Below are 20,813 nucleotides of genomic sequence, written 5' to 3'. Positions count from 1 at the left end.
AAAAAGTAGATACAATAGACACAGAAAAAAGGAGCCACATGGTATATGGGTTGACAAAGAAAGGTTTAACTTTAAATCAGAAATCTGACTTAAGCCGGGCGCGGTGGCTCAAGCCTGTAATCCCAGCACTTTGGGAGGCCGAGACGGGTGGATCACGAGGTCAGGAGATCAAGACCATCCTGGCTAACACGGTGAAACCCCGTCTCTACTAAAAAATACAAAAAAAAAACTAGCCGGGCGAGGTGGTGGGTGCCTGTAGTCCCAGCTACACAGGAGGCTGAGGCAGAAGAATGGCGTAAACCTGGGAGGCAGAGCTTGCAGTGAGCTGAGATCCGGCCACTGCACTCCAGCCCGGGCGACAGAGCGAGACTCCGTCTCAAAAAAATAAATAAATAAATAAAAAGAAATCTGACTTAAAACGTGAGGTATGGTTACCTCCCCCCTCACCAACAATATACTCCATTCTTGGGTATTTACATTTATAGGAAATATAGATTCAAGATAAAAATTGCTACATGCCCCATTTCAGTCACAGATCTAAAGGCAGTGAATTGGGGAAAAAAGTCCCTCCACTTAAGAACTTAGGTTAAAATGCTACTAAGAGTAAAAGCATGTTAAACTACCTGCTGCCAGAAGATGGAATAACAGCAACCATGTCTCTCTGAGTTTAAGAACCAGTCAGCTCACAGCTTTCCAGAACCTAGCTTGCATAGAAGAGGAGCTTCTGTGGAGAATCAGCTTGAGGAATTTATAGTGCTTTGGTTCTACCACTAGCTAGGTGACCATGGGAAAGTTGCTTAAGTTAGAGATGTACTTTCTTACTAGTAAAATAGAAATTATTTTATCTATGTCATAGGATTACTGTAAGTATTAGATGAGATAATTTATAGAAAGTACTTAATACAATCCTTTTTGTTGAGGGGTGTTTTGTTGTTATTTTCTATAAAGACAATCCAGGTTCTCACCTCTATTGTGGGAGAAGATATGGCTAATATTTTAAGGTTTTCTTGTTTGACTTTGTTTTAATCAAAGAATTGCCAAGATAGAGATCAAAGTTATTTGTTGTAAAACCGAGTTATTGTAGACCTACAAGCTATTCAGTGGATTATACAAATATGAGCATAAAGTATTAAAGATATGTGTCTCTCTGTATTTTCATGTGGCAAAACTTTCTATGTGCTCCTTTTTAGAAAGGGTATGTCTGTCAGTTATAAACTGCTGCTCCAAATTATATGATAATTTAGATCAAGGTCATTACCAACTTAGTTGACCAAACCTGAAAAATATTGTTCTCATGTCAGAGACCTTGAAGAAAGAATGCTCTAATGGGATTAAAATGCCTTGCAAAGAATTACAACATGAATAGCTCAAGAAATCTTAATTTATAAAAGGTCACAGAGTTACAAAAAACATCTCTCATTTCAGCTAATTAAATGAAATTTTAGTTAAACGGCACCTTGAAATATTGGTATTGCAGCTGCAAGTGCATTTAAATAGCATTTACGCAGATATAATTAGCACAATTAAACATGGGTAGAAGTGGAAACACTATTCTTAATTATATTGATATAATCAGTTTTATTAATGCTTTATAGCAACAAAAGTGACATCTGACAGTAACACACAATTCATGATTGAACCTAATATTAAGCATTTTAGCATATTAAGGAATCTAAAGCTAGGTAACTGGAAAAAGAAAGAAGTCAAATACTGAGTTCTTACCTGTGACAATGCCATAGTTGGGAGGTTCAAGAATTACTCCATAAAACTGGATGATGTTTCTGTGACTGAGGACACTGAGTATTTCTGCCTGTACGAAAAATAAAATGCAAAGTTGCATAAAATTTCACATTTATAATAGTAGAATAAAACAGGCTTCCTACTCATTTTTTTTTTTTTTTGAGCTAGGATCTTGCTCTGTTGCCCAGGCTAGAGTGCAGTGGTGTGATCTTGGCTCACTGCAGCCTTGGCCTCCTGGGCTCAAGTAATTCTCCTGCCTCAGTCTCCCAAGTAGCTGGGACTACAGGCACATACCACTACACTCAGCTAATTAAATTTATTATTTATTTTTTTTTAGAGATGGGGTCTATGTTGTCCAGGCTGATCTCGAACTCTTGGGCTCAAGCAATCCTCCCACCTTGGCCTGCCAAAGTGCTGGGATTACAGGTGTGAGCTACCACGCCTGGTCTTAGTTTTCTTTTACGTACATTTACAAAGATGTATATGTGCCCAACCAGTATGTAATTCTGCTAAAGTTGTCTTTCTTGAAAGTTTAAACATTTCTACTGAAGCTTTCTGAAAATTTAGAAAGAAAATGGGGTTGAAGAAGCGATAAGAGAGGTGTTTACTCCAAGCCCACCTGACTGATAATGGAGGAGAATGACTGAAGAGATACCCCATTTATTTACAGTGAAGGTCCTCTTCCTAATAGTCAACTATATATATTTTGCAAAATGTCTGTTCTGAGAGGCTACAGCCAGACTGAACTTCTGTTGGTTAGATGAGTCAAAATTAAGTTAGGGATTTTAAAATGTTAATGGAATCGATTCAGATAATACCCACTTATTTATCTAATCATTTATTCAAAATATATTATTGTTCTCCTTCTGTATGCAAGGTACTACAAACTTATAGGTAGATTCTTGACTTTCAGTGGTGATTTGATAGGAGGCCATATTTATACTTTTTTTTTTTTTGAGACAGAGTCTTGCTCTGTCGCCCAGGCTGGGGTGCAGTGGCCGGATCTCAGCTCACTGCAAGCTCCGCCTCCCGGGTTTAGACCATTCTCCTGCCTCAGCCTCCCGAGTAGCTGGGACTACAGGCGCCCGCCACCTCACCCGGCTAGTTTTTTGTATTTTTTAGTAGAGACGGGGTTTCACCGTGTTAGCCAGGATGGTCTCGATCTCCTGACCTCGTGATCCGCCTGTCTCGGCCTCCCAAAGTGCTGGGATTACAGGCTTGAGCCACCGCGCCCGGCCATATTTATACATTTTGAAACATGTTAAATACTACAAAGCGGTACTGAAGAATGACGTGGTAAAAATAAGTTGTATTTATTAAACTTAATTTTTAAGACAAAAAAACCAGATACTATAGTGTATATCCGCTAATGTCAATAGAAAGATGATCACTACATAAATCATATATTCATCAACATTTTATGACTTTTGTGGAGATAAAATGTGGCTAATCAAGAATTAGAAATATAATGAGGTATAAAATTACATAAGTTAAATATAGAAAATATTTAGTATTTTTCAATGAAAGGTATATTATTGGCAATAAGTAGACAGGAGATTTATAAGTCCCCACCCCAGAAAGAGGATCATCAAGAAGAATGTCAGCAGTTAATGAAAATGGAGACACTTTGGTCAGAAAGGGACTCCCCTCTGGGAATGTGTAAACTATGAGTAGTGTTATTTGCTATGAATTTTTTTCATAGGATAAGAGTTGGGGTTTCATTAAAAACAGCCGTGAAACTGGTTTTGAAGATGGTGTAACTAGGTGGAAAACAGAAGTTTGAGGGTTGGCATAGAGTCAATATGAAATTGAGATAAAGAATATCACTGATTGTGAGAGACACTTATCAAGCTTGATTTGACAGTGTTTTCTTTTAGTAATACGTGTGTGGAAGGGGGCTATCACTGCTTAATCAAACAATTCCTTAACACTTATTGAGCGCCTAGTGTGTATAGAGGGGTCTGTGTTCATCAAGCAACCTTCTTCTCATAGTTTAGTTTCTCAAGTAGGAAGAAGATATATTATTTGTGCAACACAACTATTCATCCACATGGCAACTCTACTTCTTATGAAGAAATAATAAATAAGGTTTATTGTAAAAATAGAATGTATGTGCAGTTTGGAAATCACAAAGCCCCATCTTTAAGTGGTAGACCAACTGTTTGTGAATAAAGCATTAGAGTTCAATGTGAGTAAAGCAATAGAGTTAATGTTTGAACCAGTATTTGTCAAACTGAGGCAGTGTTATCCTTTGGAATATTCTTTGGGGCACCTGAATTGTGTCATCATTAAAAATGTTTGTATCAATAAAGAATAAATACAAGAATATTCTGAATCCTTGGATGACTACTTCACAATGCAGCATGATGGGATTTTCAGTGTTCCAGCTGGTTTCCATGTTTATATTTAAGATATTACCAAGTGATATCTTGAAGAAATAGGATTGATCATTTCAGGTTCCAGTAAGCATGTCTAACAGCTGTTAGGCTGGCAAATGCTAATGTCAAAATAACAATCATTATCCTATATCCCCTTGTTGTGCTCATATTTTTTGCAAAAAAATTTGCAGTATAATTTCCAAGTAAATCATATTTTCATGAAATAAGATTTTAGGTTCTTATATAATAAACTAAGAATCTGATTTAACATCATAAAAACAACATGTTCCTTTAGAATGCTGTACTGATTTAATGGAAATGGGCCAACAGTAAACAGAGGCAGACTGAATAAGTAAGTGATATGTTTGTAATAAATGAAGGTCAAATGACATCATGATGTTAGCAGTTCAAATAAGCTCCAATAAAAACAAGTGTGAGGTTAACCAAATTATTAAAACCTGTTTGTTGCAATCAACCTCTGACAGCAAGCAGATACACTCTCTGGATTTTGCCTTTATAGGTACCTGCTCGCAAGAGTTCATGAAAAAAAACTGTTGCAATAAATGTGTAGTAAATAATTTCTCACTGAATTGCTGTTTTTCCTTTGTTTTCCAGATTTATATTCTGGGATAATCTAGCAAATGAGCTGCACATCAAAATAATGGATTATTGGTTTAAAAATGCATTCACTGTTAAAAAGAAAACATGATAATGATGAAAGCTAAAATAATGGCCCATCATACAAAAGTATATCTTTTTACACTATTAAAACCAACATAAGCCATTTATTTTCAGTAAATATAATTGGATAACAATTGTTAAAGCTGTACTGATTTTATTTTTGTTTAATTGAAAAATTGATTTTGAATTTACCTGTATATGAGAGTTATAAGGAGTTTTTTTTTTTTTTTTTTTTTGAGACGGAGTCTCGCTCTGTCGCCCAGGCTGGAGTGCAGTGGCCGCATCTCAGCTCACTGCAAGCTCCGCCTCCCGGGTCTACGCCTCCTGCCTCAGCCTCCCGAGTAGCTGGGACTACAGGCGCCTGCCACCTCACCCGGCTAGTTTTTTGTATTTTTTAGTAGAGATGGGGTTTCACCGTATTAGCCAGGCTGGTCTCGATCTCCTGACCTTGTGATCCGCCCGTCTCGGCCTCCCAAAGTGCTGGGATTACAGGCTTGAGCCACCGCGCCCGGCCTATAAGGAGTTATTAATTCTTAGTTTTATGTTTGTGTTTATTTAAGTTACACAGAAATAATTTCAGTCAACATGCGAAATCTGGAAGACTAAAATTTTCTATATAAAAGATCTACACATTTCTCAGTGTGCAAAATGCTATTCTAAGGAGTCAAACAGATATTCGGACCCAATGTCCAAAGCAGCACTATTCAAAATAAACAAAAGGTAAAAACAACCAAAGTGTTTATCAACTGATAAATAAAATACACTATTTCAGTTGTAAACACGAATTAAGTTTGGATATGCGCTGCAACATGAATGGGTCTTGAAAATATCATGCTAAGTAAAATACACCAGGCACAAAAGGGCAGATACTGTATGATTCTACTTTTATGAACTATCTTGAATGAACACATTCAGCAATAAAGAAAGCAGATTAGAGGTTGTAACCAGGGGCTGATGGGAAGAGAAAATGAGGGGTTATTGCTTAATGGGTACAGCGTTTCTGTTTGGGGTGATGAAAATTTTTGTAAATAGTGGTGATGGTGCACAACACTGTGACTACAATAAATGCCACTGGCCAGGCACAGGGGCTCATGCCTGTAATCCCAGCATTTTGGGAGGCTGAGGCAGGAGAACAGAAGCACTTGAACTCAGGGGTTTGAGATCAGTTTGGGCAACATAGTGAGACCTTGTCTCTACTAAAAATAAAAAATTAGCCAGGTGTGGTGGCACATGCCTGTGGTCCCAGCTACTCAGGAAGCTGAAGCAGTAGGATGGCTTGAGCCCAGGAGGTCAAAGCTGCAGTGAGCTGTGACTGTGCCACTGCAATCCAGCCTGGGCAACAGAGCAAGACCCTGTCTAAATAAACAAATAAATGCCAGTGAATTATACACTTAAATAGGTTGAAATGGCAAATTTTATGCTATGTATATTTTACCACAATAAAAAAGTTTTTAAAATGGTATTCTAAACTTTTGCAGAAATGAATGATCAGAGTCTACATATTCAATAATCACCTTAAAGTTATACAAACTATGGTCTAAATATTCTTCAGATAAATATGTAATTTTCCAAACTAGGACTTGGAGGATCTAAGAAAAGACTGGGACAGACTGCAACAATATATATTTATATTTAGACAGAGTCTCACTCTGTCGCCCAAGCTGGAGTGTAGTGGCACAATCTCCGCTCACTGCAACATCTGCATCCCAGGTTCAAGTGATTCTCCTGCCTCAGCCTCCTGAGTACCTGGAATTACAGGCACGTACCACCATGCCCAGCTAATTTTTGTACTTTTTTTTTTTTTTAGTAAATACAGGGTTTCACCACGTTGGCCAGGCTGGTCTCAAACTCCTGACCTCAAATGATCCGCCTGCCTTGGCCTCTCAAAGTGCCAATTTAACTCAGGCTCTAAGATTCTCCAAAAAATAAAGGGTCCCAATCTGACACATAAACGGAGGAATCAAGGTCTATTCATAAAAATGTCTAATAGTCATGTCCTTATTAGGGTACTAAAATGTCTCTACAGATTATTGTTTGCCTGCTCTTACTGTTTCCAGCTGGGGCCAGTTCCTTTCTCCCTTCCTCTTTCCTTTATTGGAAAAATTACAGAAGTTTTAGTTTGTTAATTAACCTGGGAGGTCGTGAGTATTTTGTTGTTAGTTTTATCAGCATTTCTATAAGTTTACAGGGGAAAACGAGCTATTAGCTCAGTTTGCCATGTTTCCAGACATCGACTAACACACAGGTTCCAAACGACTGATTCAGAGATATTAAAAGAAGTTAAATATCATAGTTTTAATTATCTTCTTTAAAGTATTTCCAACAGTTTAAAAATATCTCCATCTTCAGAAGGACTCTTTTCCTTCGATTCAAAACTTTTTTTCAACCTAATCCCAAATTTTATTTTGTTTATTTAATTTTGGAGAGCTGCCATAGACTCCTTAAAGATTCTGTGTCTTTAAAGCTTGTTTTGCAAACATCGACAAATGGGACTAATTAAACTGAAGAGCTTGTGCACAGCAAAAGAAACTATCAACAGAGTAAACAGACAGTCTACAGAATGGGAGAAAATATTTGCAAACTATGCATCTCACAATCACACAGGTCTAATGTCCAGAATCTATAAGGAACTTTAAAAAGTTTACAAGCAAAAAACCACCCCGTTAAAAAGTAGGCAAAGGACATGCACACTTTTCAAAAGAAGACATACATGCAGCCAACAAGCATATGGAAAAATGCCCAACATCTCTAATCATTAGAGAAATGCAAATCAAAACCACAATGAGATACCATCTCACACCAGTTAGAATGGCTATTACTAAAAAATCCCAGCACTTTGGGAGGCCGAGGTGGGCAGATTATGAGGGCAGGAGTTCGAGACCAGCCTGGACAACATGGTGAAAGCCTGTCTCTACTAAAAATACAAAAATTAGCTGGACATGGTGGTGGGCACCTGTAATCCCAGCTACTCCAGAGGCTGAGGCAGGAGAACCGTTTAAACCCGGGAGGCGGAGGTTGCAGTGAGCCGAGATTGCGCCACTGCACTCCAGCCTTGCGACAGAGCTAGACTCCGCCTCAGAAAAAAAAAAAAAAAGTCAGGAAATAACAGATGCTGGTAAAGCTGTACAGAAAAAGGAATGCTCATACACTGCTGGTGGGAATGCAAATTAGTTTAGCCATTATGAAAGGCAGTTTGGTGACTTCTCAAAGAACTTAAAACAGAACTACCATTCAATCTAGCAATTCCATTACTTACATTCCATTACTGGGTAATGGAATACAATGGGGGAACCCAAGGGAATATAAATCATTTTACCATAAGGACACATGTTCGTCACAGCACTATTCACAATAGCAAAGACATGGAATCAACCTAAATGCCCATCAAAGGAAGACCGGATAAACAAAATGCGGTACATATATACCATGGAATACTATGCAGCCATAAAAAAGAACAATATCATGTCCTTTGCAGAAACATGGATAGAGCTAGGAATACTATGCAGCCATAAAAAAGAACAAGATTGTGTCCTTTGCAGTGACGTGGATGGAGCTAGGAATACTACGCAGTCATAAAAAAGAACAAGATCATGTCCTTTGCAGAAACATGGATGGAGCTGGAGGCCATTATCCTAAGTGAGCAAAGGCAGGAAATAGAAAACCAAATAAATACAACATGTTCTCACTTAAGAGTAGGAGCTAAACACTGAGTACACATGGACACAAAGTAGGAAACAATAGACACAGGGGTCTACTTGAAGGTGGAGGGTGGGAGGAGGGTGAGGACTGAAAAACTACCTATAGGGTACTATGTTTATTACCTGGGTGATAAAATAATCTGTACACCAGTCCGCCTGTGACAGACAATGTACCCATGTAACACACCTGCACGTGTACCCCTAAACCTAAAAGTTAAAAAACTTGTTTTATACCCTTTGTATTTCATTGATATACTCTATATGTATTTATTTGATAAATATTGTAAAAATAAAACTCAGTTCACTTTTTGTGAAAGAAAGCAAAGATACCAACAACAACCTGTTGATGGGTATAGAATGAAAGCAATCGTTTATGAAGCCCCACATCATAAGGCCGGCAGGCTCCATTTACATCTTATACTCAGAACAGGCTTTTCTCTCTGATTGTCAACAGCTACTTCCCTCCACCTAGCAGCAGGATTGTGTATCAGTGGGGTCCATGCCTCTGCATGTGATGTGGCACTGACACAAGGTATACACTTCTTTTGCCCACGAATGTCAACTACTCCTTCAAGTCCTCTAGTGGGTGTGTGGTATTTAAGCACATAACTCCACAGACCTTGATCTCTAGGTCCTCATCTTTTTTTTTGTTTGTTTGGAGATGGAGTTTCATTCTTGTTGCCCAGGCTGGAGTGCAATGGCACGATCTCGGCTCACTGCAACCTCCGCCTCCTGGGTTCAAGTGATTCTCCTACCTCAGCCTCCTGAGTAGCTGGGATTACAGGTGCCCACCACCATGCCTGGCTAAGTTTTGTATTTTTAGTAGAGACGGTGTTTTGCCATGTTGGTCAGGCTGGTCTCAAACTCCTGACCTCAGATGAGCTGCCTGCCTCGGCCTCTCAAAGCGCTGGGATTACAGGTGTGAGCCACCATGCCTGGCCGGTCCTCACCAATTGTAAGAGTCTATCATTTTATCAGAGTGTGGTAGTAAGAGAAAGAAAAGTAGTTCATCTAATCACTCAGCTGAAGCCATCTCCTCACTGCACTCTACATCCAAGGCCCAAGGCTCTCTCCAAAAACTGTATCTCCAAAATACCAATATGATCCAGGGTCACTGTATGTCCCCAAAGTTCAAGAATATAGGAGATGATCCTACATTTTTTAAAAATAAAAATTATGTGTATAGAAAAAAGGCAAGGAAGAAAGAAAACATTACTGTGGTCATCTATTTCTAAGTGGCAGAAAGAAGAGGGATCATACTTTTTTGTCTATTTCCCAAATTCTTTACAATAAGTCTATGTAACTTTTATAATCAGAAAAAGCAGTACAGGCATGTTATATGTAATATATATAAGACCATATGAATATGAAATTTAAAATATTTATTTGCATGGAAAGATTCTCCCTAGGATCGGGTCAGGAAGAAGTGAAGCTCTTTCCTTACCTTCCCAGGACTATGGTAGGCATATAAAAACTTGTTTAGCTAACCACTGACCTGTGATTTTCTCCTGATACGGCTCTGGAACAAACTAGGGTTCACTCGGGTTACTCTTACAGAAGGCCATAGGTTCTGAGAGGCCATGAGACCAAAGACGTGGATACTGGAAATCGCATGGGCTCCAGATGAACTTCAACCTACTCAGTATGCATGTGGTTCAGCATTTTATTACATAATGCTCCTCTCCCTTCTCGTGTCTGCGCCTATGGTCTGCTACCCTTTAGAAGAGTCTTTCCTACTTTGCTCCTCTTGTAAAATGCTAGTATAATACCACATGAATGAGAAAAGTCAGATACCTTATATACAGGAAGCACTCAGTAACATTTAAAGGATGAATGAGCAGTATTTGATGATACTGATATTCAGTGTGTTTAAATAATTATGGAGAGCCTATGTCAGCAAATGTTAACCCTGAACCATATAGTGAGAAGAGTAAAATGCCGGAAGGTATGAATTTGCTTCAGTATTCATTCTATTCTTTTACATGTTTAAGGGTTACTTAGGGTACATTTCATAAGAACAACAGTCAATCAATTATATAATTGCAGTAGGAGGCACAGTTGAGACTTATGTTCACTAGTTCATTGTGGATTTAAACTTCAAGAATGAGGATTTGGACAGCTGCACTTTGCCTCTTTGTAGGCTCTGTTGTCCAAGACAATTACATGAGCACGATTTCTTGAGAATCCTTTGCTGCTTTGCATTCTTCAAGCATGCCCTTGCTTTTGCATTGTACTTTTTCTTTGCCTTGTACTTAAATGTAGGATTTAAGATTAAGCAAGGATGAAAAGCTTGCTTAACATTAAACCCTCTATTTCCAATTTTCTACCCAATACATTTTGCCATGTATTTCCCAAATCACCTCTAGAGATGAGACAGCCTTTTGCCAAGTCCACATTCCATACCCATTATTCAGCCTGAAAGCTATGGTAGGTGCTCCTTTGCTGTGTGCTGATAGATGGACCCCTGGTTCTCAGTAGTGGGGCCACATTGCACACAAGCTCCATTCCTAGGCCAGGGCCAGTATCATAAATATCCACAACAGATGAGCCAGGGTCCCCTCAGTGAAGCATACCTCTTATCTTTATCACTACAGAGTCCAGAACTATGCAGCAGAAGGTGAACGCAAGGAGAAATTACTGATTTAGAAACTCCTAAAACAGTATTTACAAATCTATAAGGTCAAAACAGCTAGCTATTTCAGGAAAGATGTAGGGAGAACTTCTCTTGCCTGCTAATTGTTTCAGGTTCCGATTATAAAGAAAACAAAGGAAAGTTTTCAATCTCAGTTATCAAAAGTATAACAGTTTCAGGATCCCAGGATCTTGACTGAGTCAAAAACAAAAAAAACAAAATGCTGCTTAATTCAATGCATGTTTACCCCAAGAGTATCATAACCAGGGGCTTTTTTTAATAAAAAGAAAAAACTTCATTCTTACATGTATGACAAGATGGAAAACCAGCCTTTCTACATCCAAAACTGCTGTGCTACAAGAACAACTTTAAAAGCAGGCTTGGAGGATTTTCAATCCTGTATATAATCACCAGAGAGTCATACACAGGTCATGCCCTTCGAGTCAGTTTGGGCTTAACAAGACCCATTCAGTCACAGTCACATAAAAAGCAGCAAACTTCACAATTCCATAGGTTCTTTTTCAAATGATGCTCTTCAGGTATTCAGGGCAACAAAGAAGGATAAATGGACTGAATTCAGATCCATAATAGAATACCTATATTCTGAATGATGTTTGACATCATGAAGACTTTTCTTTGGAAGAGAAACAGTTAAAAATGCTATGAAAAAAAAAAATACACCAGTCATTTCCCCACTCTTCTTAAACAACTGAGATGGAGTCATGGGGGATATTTATTACAAACATCACCAGTGCTGGGAAGTCTCCTATTGCTCAATGGTTTTCCTGGTGTGATGCAGCCAACTCACGCGTGCAGTCACTTGGGAGGAGCCTGGGCTTCCCTCCAGGGATCTAGAGCTGCTCTCTAGTTAAGTACATACCCAACTAAGGGCAGACTCACCTGGCAGGATAGGAGGGTGGCAAAAACTGAATGAAACAGAGTGAAGATTTAAGACCAGGGATTCAAGAGCTATTTCCAAATCACAAAAAGGCAAAGAGATTTCACATTCTTTGTGCTCACACCAGAATGTCACTGATAACATGAAAAAGTAAGGCCAGGTGTGGTGGCTCACCCCTGTAGTTCCAGCACTTTGGGAGGCCAAGGCAGGCAGATAACTTGAGCTCAAGAGTTCGAGACCAGTCTGGGCAACATAGTGAGACCCTATCTCTACAAAAAATGCAGAAATTAGCCAGGCGTAGTGGCATGCGCCTGTAGTCCCAGCTACTCAGGAGACTGAGGTAGGAGGATCACTTGCACCTAGGAGGTCAAGGCTACAGTGAGCTGAGACCGTGCCACTGCACTCCAGCCTGGGCAACAAAGGTCCAGTCTCAATTAAAACAAAGAAAGAAAGGAAGAAAAAGTAAAATATATTGAAACAACTTGTACTCAGTTTGGGTGACAAAAGCACAAACAAGAATTCAGTCAGCTTTCCATCAAACAACTTATGTAACTTGGTCAAAGCAATTACACAGAAATTATCCAGAAAGAAAATCCCCAAATGAGGCTTCAAATCGGAACTAATGAAGGATTAGGCATCTAAGGAATTGAACAGCAATATAACTTAATCAAATATTGGACTAGGTGAGTAAAAATTTAATTCTGTTCCAAAATGGATGACCCTAAAGCGACCTGGTCACTCTGGGCCTTTTTTCCTTCCTACAAAATGTCTTGGTTGCACAAAGTTATCATTCAGATCCCTTCATGCTTTACATTTCTATCCATTTTTGTGAAAAAATTAATGTATTATTAACACTACACAGAGTAGGTGCTCAATAAATATGTGACAAATAGATTGGAGGTAATTAACCATGTTGTATTAGGACATCCTCTGGAGTCACGCAGGCTTTGTTATAATGATGGCTCTGCCACTTATCAGTGAGGTGACTTTGAGGAAGTAATTTAACCTGAGCCTCAGTTTTCTCATCTGTGAAAGGCAGACAGTAATCCTACTCCAGTGCCCAGCAAATGCCAGGTTGCTCCACCAATGCTAAGTCCTTTCTCTGACATCTTTCCCCTTCCTTTATAATGAATGATCATTCAGAGGCAAGTCAAGCTTATACGTAAATTCCTATGTCTTCCGTCAATGGATTTCATTTACATATTTTGCTTGTTTTAATTAGCCTCATGTATTTATTATATGACTGTCCTTGTTTACTTATGTTTTTACCTAAAAACATATATTTTAGGTAAAATAGATAGCACTTTGACATTTCCAAAGTATTTATCTTACCTGACTCTCACAAATGAGATATTATGTTGTATTTAAGTGTTGAGAAAATTGGGTCTTTGATTTGATTTTCTCAAGCTTACTTGTCTAGTAAATGTCAGTAATAAAGTCTGATGCCAGGTCGCCTAACTCTGCCTCTTTTTGTATATTTTCTTCCCCCTTTCTCCCTTCAAAAAAAGTCCAGTAAAGTCATAGGTCCTTCTAAACATTTTTTATTAACACTTTCCCCTGCTGAAAGAGACTTCAACTTGAAGACCCCTCTATAATACCAGCTAACGTGTATTGAGTATCTACTATGAGCTAGGACAAAAACTTCATGTAGATTGAACCCTTAAATTCTCACAGCAAACCATGAGTTAGGGCTTACTATTAATCACTCTTTCACGGGGGAAGAAACCTAGGTAAGGAAAAACTTTAAAACTTGCCCAAGGGTACAAGAAATGGCAAAGCCAGCTTTTTAATACAGGTAGTATGATCTCAAAGCCCTGCTTATAATCAGTAAACCATACCACTCCACTTCACAAACCTAATTTGAATACAGAATAAAATGAACAAGGAAAAATTAACAGGTCTAGAAAATTCCAAAGCTCTCTTTACTTACAGAAGCGTGAGAAACAACTCATCAGCTTCTCTTAGGGCCTCAGCTGCTGTCCCCACTCTAAGATTTCCAAGCCTTCCTGACACTCAACTGTGCAGGATCAGGTCAAGAACCAGCATCAACCAAATTTATAGCTAATAAAACCAGTTAATTGCACAGCAGGAGGCACTCTCTCTCTCTATGCAAAAATTACACGGTTAGAAATTTTGAGCGACTCTCACAATCTGATTAGATAAGTGCTTTATACTCTCCAGTGAAACAGAGTTTGATTATTTACATCCCATAAGAGAAATGTTTGCCACATTTATTATGGAAATCTACAAAATCATTTAAAAGAATTTAGCAAATTTAATTTTAAAATAGTCTGAAAGTCCTTTAACATCTTTTAGACTCCAATTAGACTGTGTCTTGAACACTTGGATTCTTCAGCTACATTAATGTTTTACTATTTTGGGGTTCCGTCAGCATAAACAATAACTAAAGGCATATGTGTGATAGCTGGCAGACATTTTTAGTTTTATTAATTGCAAAAAAAAAAAAAAAAAAGAAAAAGGTACCAACCAAACCCCAACTAATACATAGTAAAGATAATCTGGAATGATAGAATATTAAGAATGGAAGGGATTTGAAGTCTTCCAGTCTTTTCCTTTCTAGTCCTAACTACTATCCTACTTTAAGGCAGCTCCACACTTAAAGGCAAAAGATCATTTCTCCCCTAATGGCTTGATGAACAGATTGCCTCCATTTGAATGAACTATCTCATACTTAATAACCATCACTCCAGCCATCATCTTTCCTTTCACTAACAAAGGAGTCAAAAGGGACACCCAAATTTTCAACTGCACAGAGGTTGGTGCCCCTAACCCCTGCATTGTTCAACGGTTGAGTGTATTTTTATAGTATATCTCAAATTGCATTTTTTAACAGAAGATTCCAGGGGTCCACAGATTCATAGATCCTTGATGGCCCATGAAATAAAAACTCAAAGAAACACTGGCCTAATCGAAGGGTTACCTCTTGGTTTCCCATCTGTACATACAAATACTATTTCCTTGACTTTGTCTACTCCAGGAACTTTCACCAGCATTCTACTTTAGCTCCTTATGACCATCTCTTAGGTATTGGTACCAACAGTGGCCTGTTAGGAACCAGGTTGCACAGCAGGAGGTGAGCAGCTGGCAAGCGAGCATTCCTGCCTGAGCTCCGCCTCCTGTCAGATCAGAGGCAGCATGAGATTCTCAGAGGAGCGCAAACCCTATTGTAAACTGCACATGCAAGCGATCTAGGTTGCACGGTCTTTATGAGAAATTAATGCCTGATGATCTGAGGTGAAACAGTTTTATCCTGAAACCATCCCCCACCACCTGCCCCATCTGTGGAAAAATTGTCTTCCACAAAACCAGTCCCTGATGCCAAAAAGGTTGAGGACCGCTGTCTTAGACCCTTTCGTTACCCAGCCACCTCCCTTAGAAACCCTTCTCCGACCTCGATCTCTTATGCTTACGCCCATGAAACCAGCTCTTCGGCTGACCAGGTTGAGGCTTCTAGTCCCTCAATTCCTTTCTAATAAATGGGGTTCTACTAAAAGAAACAGAGATCCAAAATAACAGTACTTTAAACAAGATAGTTTTACAACAAATCAGTCTTGAAATAACAAAATGTCTCAAAATACAAAGGCTGCAAGAATCCCAATATGGCAGCTCAACAATTTATTATTCTACCATCCTTAGCACTGGCTTACATCCTCGAGGTTGTGTGATGGGCCCAGTGTAACCCCTGAAGTTCCAAACCGTTAAATTTACATCCCAGGCAGCAACGAGGAAAGTACAACAGGGTGTCCTCTTAGGTTGGCTTCTTTTAGAGAGCTTTCTCAGCAATCTCATTCAGAAAGTTCTGCCTGTATCTCATAAATGAGTTATATTTTCAGGAAGGGCTGGGAAATGTAGTTTTAAGCTGGGTATAGTGGCACATCTAACAATACAGGAATCCTAAGGAAGACCAGGAGAATATTATTGGGTAGGCAGCTAATAATTAATGCCATATCTATCAAGCTATCAGAGATCAAGGTTCCATTCAATGGAAGAGTCATTAGGGTAACACAAAACATTTTGCACTCTTTGGTCAAATCTTCCCAAAACATTCTTGCCAAAATGCTAAAGTTCCAGTCTCCATTCTACCAATCTCTAAGTATGGAAAAAAATCCAATAATTACCTTTCTATGCCCCTCAGTACTTTCAGGTAAGCTTTTCTGACAGATCTGTACTGAGATAATTAACATGGTATAGTTATAATCTGTACATGTATTGAAAGCTAAAGGATGAAAGCAATAATTTTGAGTTTCTCCAGTTAGTTTCCTCTTTCATTCTCCATTCAACATTCACCCAACAAATATTTATGAAGTATATATGATGTGCCAGGCACTATTTTCTGGCACTAAGGACAGTGGTGAACAAGATAGCAAAACCTTTGTCCTCATGGAGCCTACTATCTAGTTGGAGAAGATGGACAATAATGATGTCAAGAAATACACAAGATAATTTTCATGAGTAAGCTACATCACACCTTACCTCTTCTCATGTCTTCTAGTCCTCTTGTTTTCATCCTCAACAGATTACTATGAATACTCTCACATTAGGGAAACAGGTAGAACTTCCCTCAGCACTCCTACCTTACACCTACGCCTTTCTCTCTGTCTCAGAGAAAAATGTACCCCTTCTCTTCCCCAGATTTTACTCTGACAGGTCTTCTTCATACCGCCCCGTCTTCTCTCAGGACATTGCTCTCCATCAACGTTCTTTCTGAAATCTCCCATCTCTTTCTAGTTCCATCCTCTAGGACTAAGAAAATGTTTTTCATCTCCCCAAAAAACCAACTTTTATTGACCCCTGCTTCTCAAACTACTTTCCTAAACACCAAAACTTCTTGAAATAATACTTTACACCAAGTTCCATTTCTTTACTTTCTATTGGCACCCTAATCCTGTTATATTTGGTTGGATTTTTACACTATTGCTAAAGTTTCCCTAAGTAACTTGGAATTCTGATCTTTTCTTTCAAATATCCTATATAGGTTATAGTTTGAGTTTTAAAATTAAATGTAACCATGCCTCTCTTTAACATTCTGATATTGTCCTTAGTATCTACATTATTTTATATACTGATACGAATTAAAACAAGGATGGCAGAGTACATCCAGAGTGCTGGAAGTCAAATAAAAATAAATAAACTCCTACTCTCAAGGGCTTACCCACCATCATGGGAAAAATAAAAGTACATATTAACAAGATGCCACATAACCATCAGAAATACAAAACACGTGAAGGATCGGTATAAAAATTAGGGAAGTTGGGAGATAATGGACAGTATCAACTAGACCATGAAGAATGGATTAGGCTGGGTGCTGTGGCTCACACCTGTAATCCCAGCACTTTGGGAGGCTGAGGCAGATGGATCACCTGAGGTCAGGAGTTAGAGACCAGCCTGGCCAACATGGTGAAACCCTCTCTCTACTAAAAATACAAAAATTAGCCAGACATGGTGGCGCACGCCTATAGTCCAAGCTACTCGGGAGGCTGAGGCAGGAGAATTGCTTGAATCTGGGAGGTGGAGGTTGCAGTGAGCGGAGATCACAGCACTGCACTTCAGCCTGGGCAAGAGAAAAAGACTCCGTTTCCAAAAAAAAAGAGAATGGATTCCATATGGGTTCACAGCTGGGACAGGCTGCATGCCTGAGAAGCAGCAGCACTTTAGTTTGGCTGGAATGTGGTGTAGCGATAGGGTAACAGGCAGGTAATGGAATTGTTAATACACAGCAGTGTGACTGCTAACTTATGCCAAGCTGATTTTTATGTCAAATTTCAGTGAGAGTGACTCCTAAAAAGCCAGAAAACCAACAGTCGACTCTCTGTATCTGTGGGTTCCATATCTGTGGATTCAACCGACCACAGATCTAAAATATTAGAAAAAATTTAAAAATAACAATACAACAATAAAAAATAACACAAGTAAAAATACGTGATAAGAATTATTTACAGAGCATTTACATTGTAATAGGTATTATGAGTAATCTAGAGATGATTTATACAGGAGGATAAATGTAGGTTATGTGCAAATACTACATCATTTTATACAAAGGACTTAGGCATCCACAGATTTTGGTATCTATATGAAGTCCTAGGACAAATCTTCTGCAGATACCGTGAAACGACTAATTCTCAGGTTTACTTCAAAGAAATCTTCCAGGATCAGCAAGGCCTACAGAGGTAAAAGAATCACTACTTTCCCATAAGTTAGAACCTAAAGGTCATCTGCTCCAATTGTCTAATGAAGTAACCCTCTTAGTAATATTCTAAGAAACAGGCATCCTACTGACTGAACATTTCCAGTAACAGATGAACACCAGGGAAACAGTGATGCATTGTTGGAAATTTGGAAATGATCAACCTAAAGCAGTGTCAGCAGAGATATGTCAAGTCATCCTAAACTGAAAGACCCTTCCAGGCCAGGAGGATGGAGAATAACTTGATACACACATATTTAACAAAATTGTGTGAGTATTCAGAGGTAGTCACAGACGGTCAGTTACAAAGACTTAGAGAAAAGTTAAAGAGATAATAAGCCCTAACGGGGGAGGGGTGAAAATGGGAGGCGTAACAACTTCTCCAGTAAGGCGGGCCTCCTGTTGAAGGGTAGGTAAATCGATTATCAGCTGAGTGTGGTATCAGAACATATTCAAATCCTATTACCAATGCTCTTGCTCTGAATTCACATTCATAAAGCAATCTTTTATAAGTTTGTTTCCCATACACCTTATCTAAAAATAGAAAATTTAGAGATTAGCAAGATGGTTTAATTAGTCTCAATCAAATTATGTGTGATTTAGCATCCTTGAGAGTCCATTCAACTCTGAACTCTTAAGATTAAATTTCCAAATGCATAAATCAGAAGCCACTTCAACAGGGACCTACTTGGGCAGCTACCAGCATTCCCTAGAGTGTGCCTTCACTATATTCTTGGGAGTCTCAGGTCTCCTACAGTAGAAAACTATTTTTCAAGATGGCCTATTCTACTTCTACTATGTCAAATTACTAGAGTTGACCTATGGAACTTGTGGTGAGAGTCTTGATCTTATTTGCTATATCTATTTCAGCTCCAATTTTTATCTCCTTATTTCTAAATAGCATCTCACCCCAAATTCTGATTTTTCTCTGCTTGAAGATTCAGCGGGGTGTCCTTAATCTGTCACTCTACTTAACACCTTACTATCTTTGAGCAGAAAGATTTCTTTCAAAGAACCCCTTTAAGAGCATTTGATAAGTGGTACTTAACAACGCTGTAACTGGTCCATTCTTCCATGCCTGTTGAATGAAGCAGTGTTTGTGTAACAGATACCATTTATTTCATACAACAAAGCTTAGGACCTAAGGGAGATCAGAGACAACAGGCTTCAATCTGTATTTTGGGTTCTCTGGGTAGAACTCTTCCCATGTAACAGCCTGTAATCATCACTAAAAGTCCCAGACAAAATAATTCAAGATTTTCTGCATAATACTGCTTACCAACTACACATGACCTTCAAGAGACAAGAATCGTTCTGCATGTAAACAAATATAAACCTGGTGATGACTGATGCAATATACCAATCTACATCAGAGCAACATTCTGGCAGCCTGAGACATTTATTAACAAAATACACAGAAGGCCACTGCTGAATTGAGCTGAGATGTCATGGTCCAAAAGTGAGCCCAGAGATGAAGAAAATAAATTAGAACATCAACATGTTTTCCAGGAGATAAAAAATCATGGGCTATGAAGCATGAGAGTATAGACCCTGTTAAGAGCCTATAGAAAGGTATATAAAATTTGAGACAGATGAGGCAGACCACATAGTTTATTATAATTCTTTTACAATGAATGAATGCAATAACTATGGAGTTTCAGAAGTTGTGAGTACACTCTGACTCATACATTACAATAGCTAACACCTATGGAGCACTTCCTGTGTATCAACACTGGCTCATCACTTTACATACATTAGCTCATTTAGTCCACAGGAGGTATACCACTATTATTCCAGTTCGTCACTAAGAAAGTAAGGAATAGAGAAGTTAAGTAACTTGGTCAGATAGCTGAGAAGCAGTGAAGCCAAAATTCAAACTAGGCAATCTGGCTGCAAAGCCTATGAATTGAATCATGACATATGAATATAAATTCTCAGAATCACATAGATGTACATGCCTGCACATTTCTATAATATTACATATAAATAGACAAATTCACCTATTACTAGACATATTTCTAGGCCTTTGTATACAGTAAATGTTCTAACATATTTAGTAATAGTTGATCTGAGTATGGAAGCAACTCTAAGATCATAATCAAGACACCTACAACCATGGCCGGGTGCAGTGGCTCAAGCCTGTAATCCCAGCACTTTGGGAGGCCGAGACGGGTGGATCACGAGGTCAGGAGATGAAGACCATCCTGGCTAACACGGTGAAACCCCGTCTCTACTAAAAAATACAAAAATTTTTTAGTAGAGGTGGCGGATGCCTGTAGTCCCAGCTGTTCGGAAGGCTGAGGCAGGAGAATGGCATAAACCTGGGAGGCGGAGCTTGCAGTGAGCTGAGATCTGGCCACTGCACTCCAGCCTGGGCGACAGAGCAAGACTCCATCTCAAAAAAAAAAAAAAAAAAAAGACACCTACATCCTAGGCTTGCTTCTGATACTGAACGGCTGTGTGACTTGAGGCGTCAGCTTACCTACTGATAAAATGTCAAAATGTGGAAGTAAAAGGGACAGATGGAATGATCTAGTCTCTTCAAGTCTAACATTCTGACTTAAATCTAATTTAACTGGTA

The 20,813-nt window shown here is 38.8% G+C and overlaps 1 protein-coding gene across 5 annotated transcripts in view; it reads right to left on the bottom strand.

Moving 5' to 3' along the window:
* MAP3K20 (mitogen-activated protein kinase kinase kinase 20) overlaps positions 1-20,813 on the bottom strand; it is a 194,255-nt gene that overhangs the window by 95,211 nt on the left and 78,231 nt on the right. For all 5 annotated transcript variants that reach the window (XM_001086798.5, XM_077957210.1, XM_015110384.3 and 2 more), the window contains one exon: positions 1,723-1,810. In XM_001086798.5, the coding sequence (XP_001086798.4) occupies positions 1,723-1,810 (88 nt within the window). The remainder of the gene's footprint in view (positions 1-1,722; positions 1,811-20,813) is intronic.

This window comes from Macaca mulatta, chromosome 12 (assembly GCF_049350105.2).
Source record: "Macaca mulatta isolate MMU2019108-1 chromosome 12, T2T-MMU8v2.0, whole genome shotgun sequence".
Classification (NCBI taxonomy): Eukaryota; Metazoa; Chordata; class Mammalia; order Primates; family Cercopithecidae; genus Macaca; species Macaca mulatta.
This window is presented reverse-complemented; position numbering and strand designations above follow the sequence as displayed.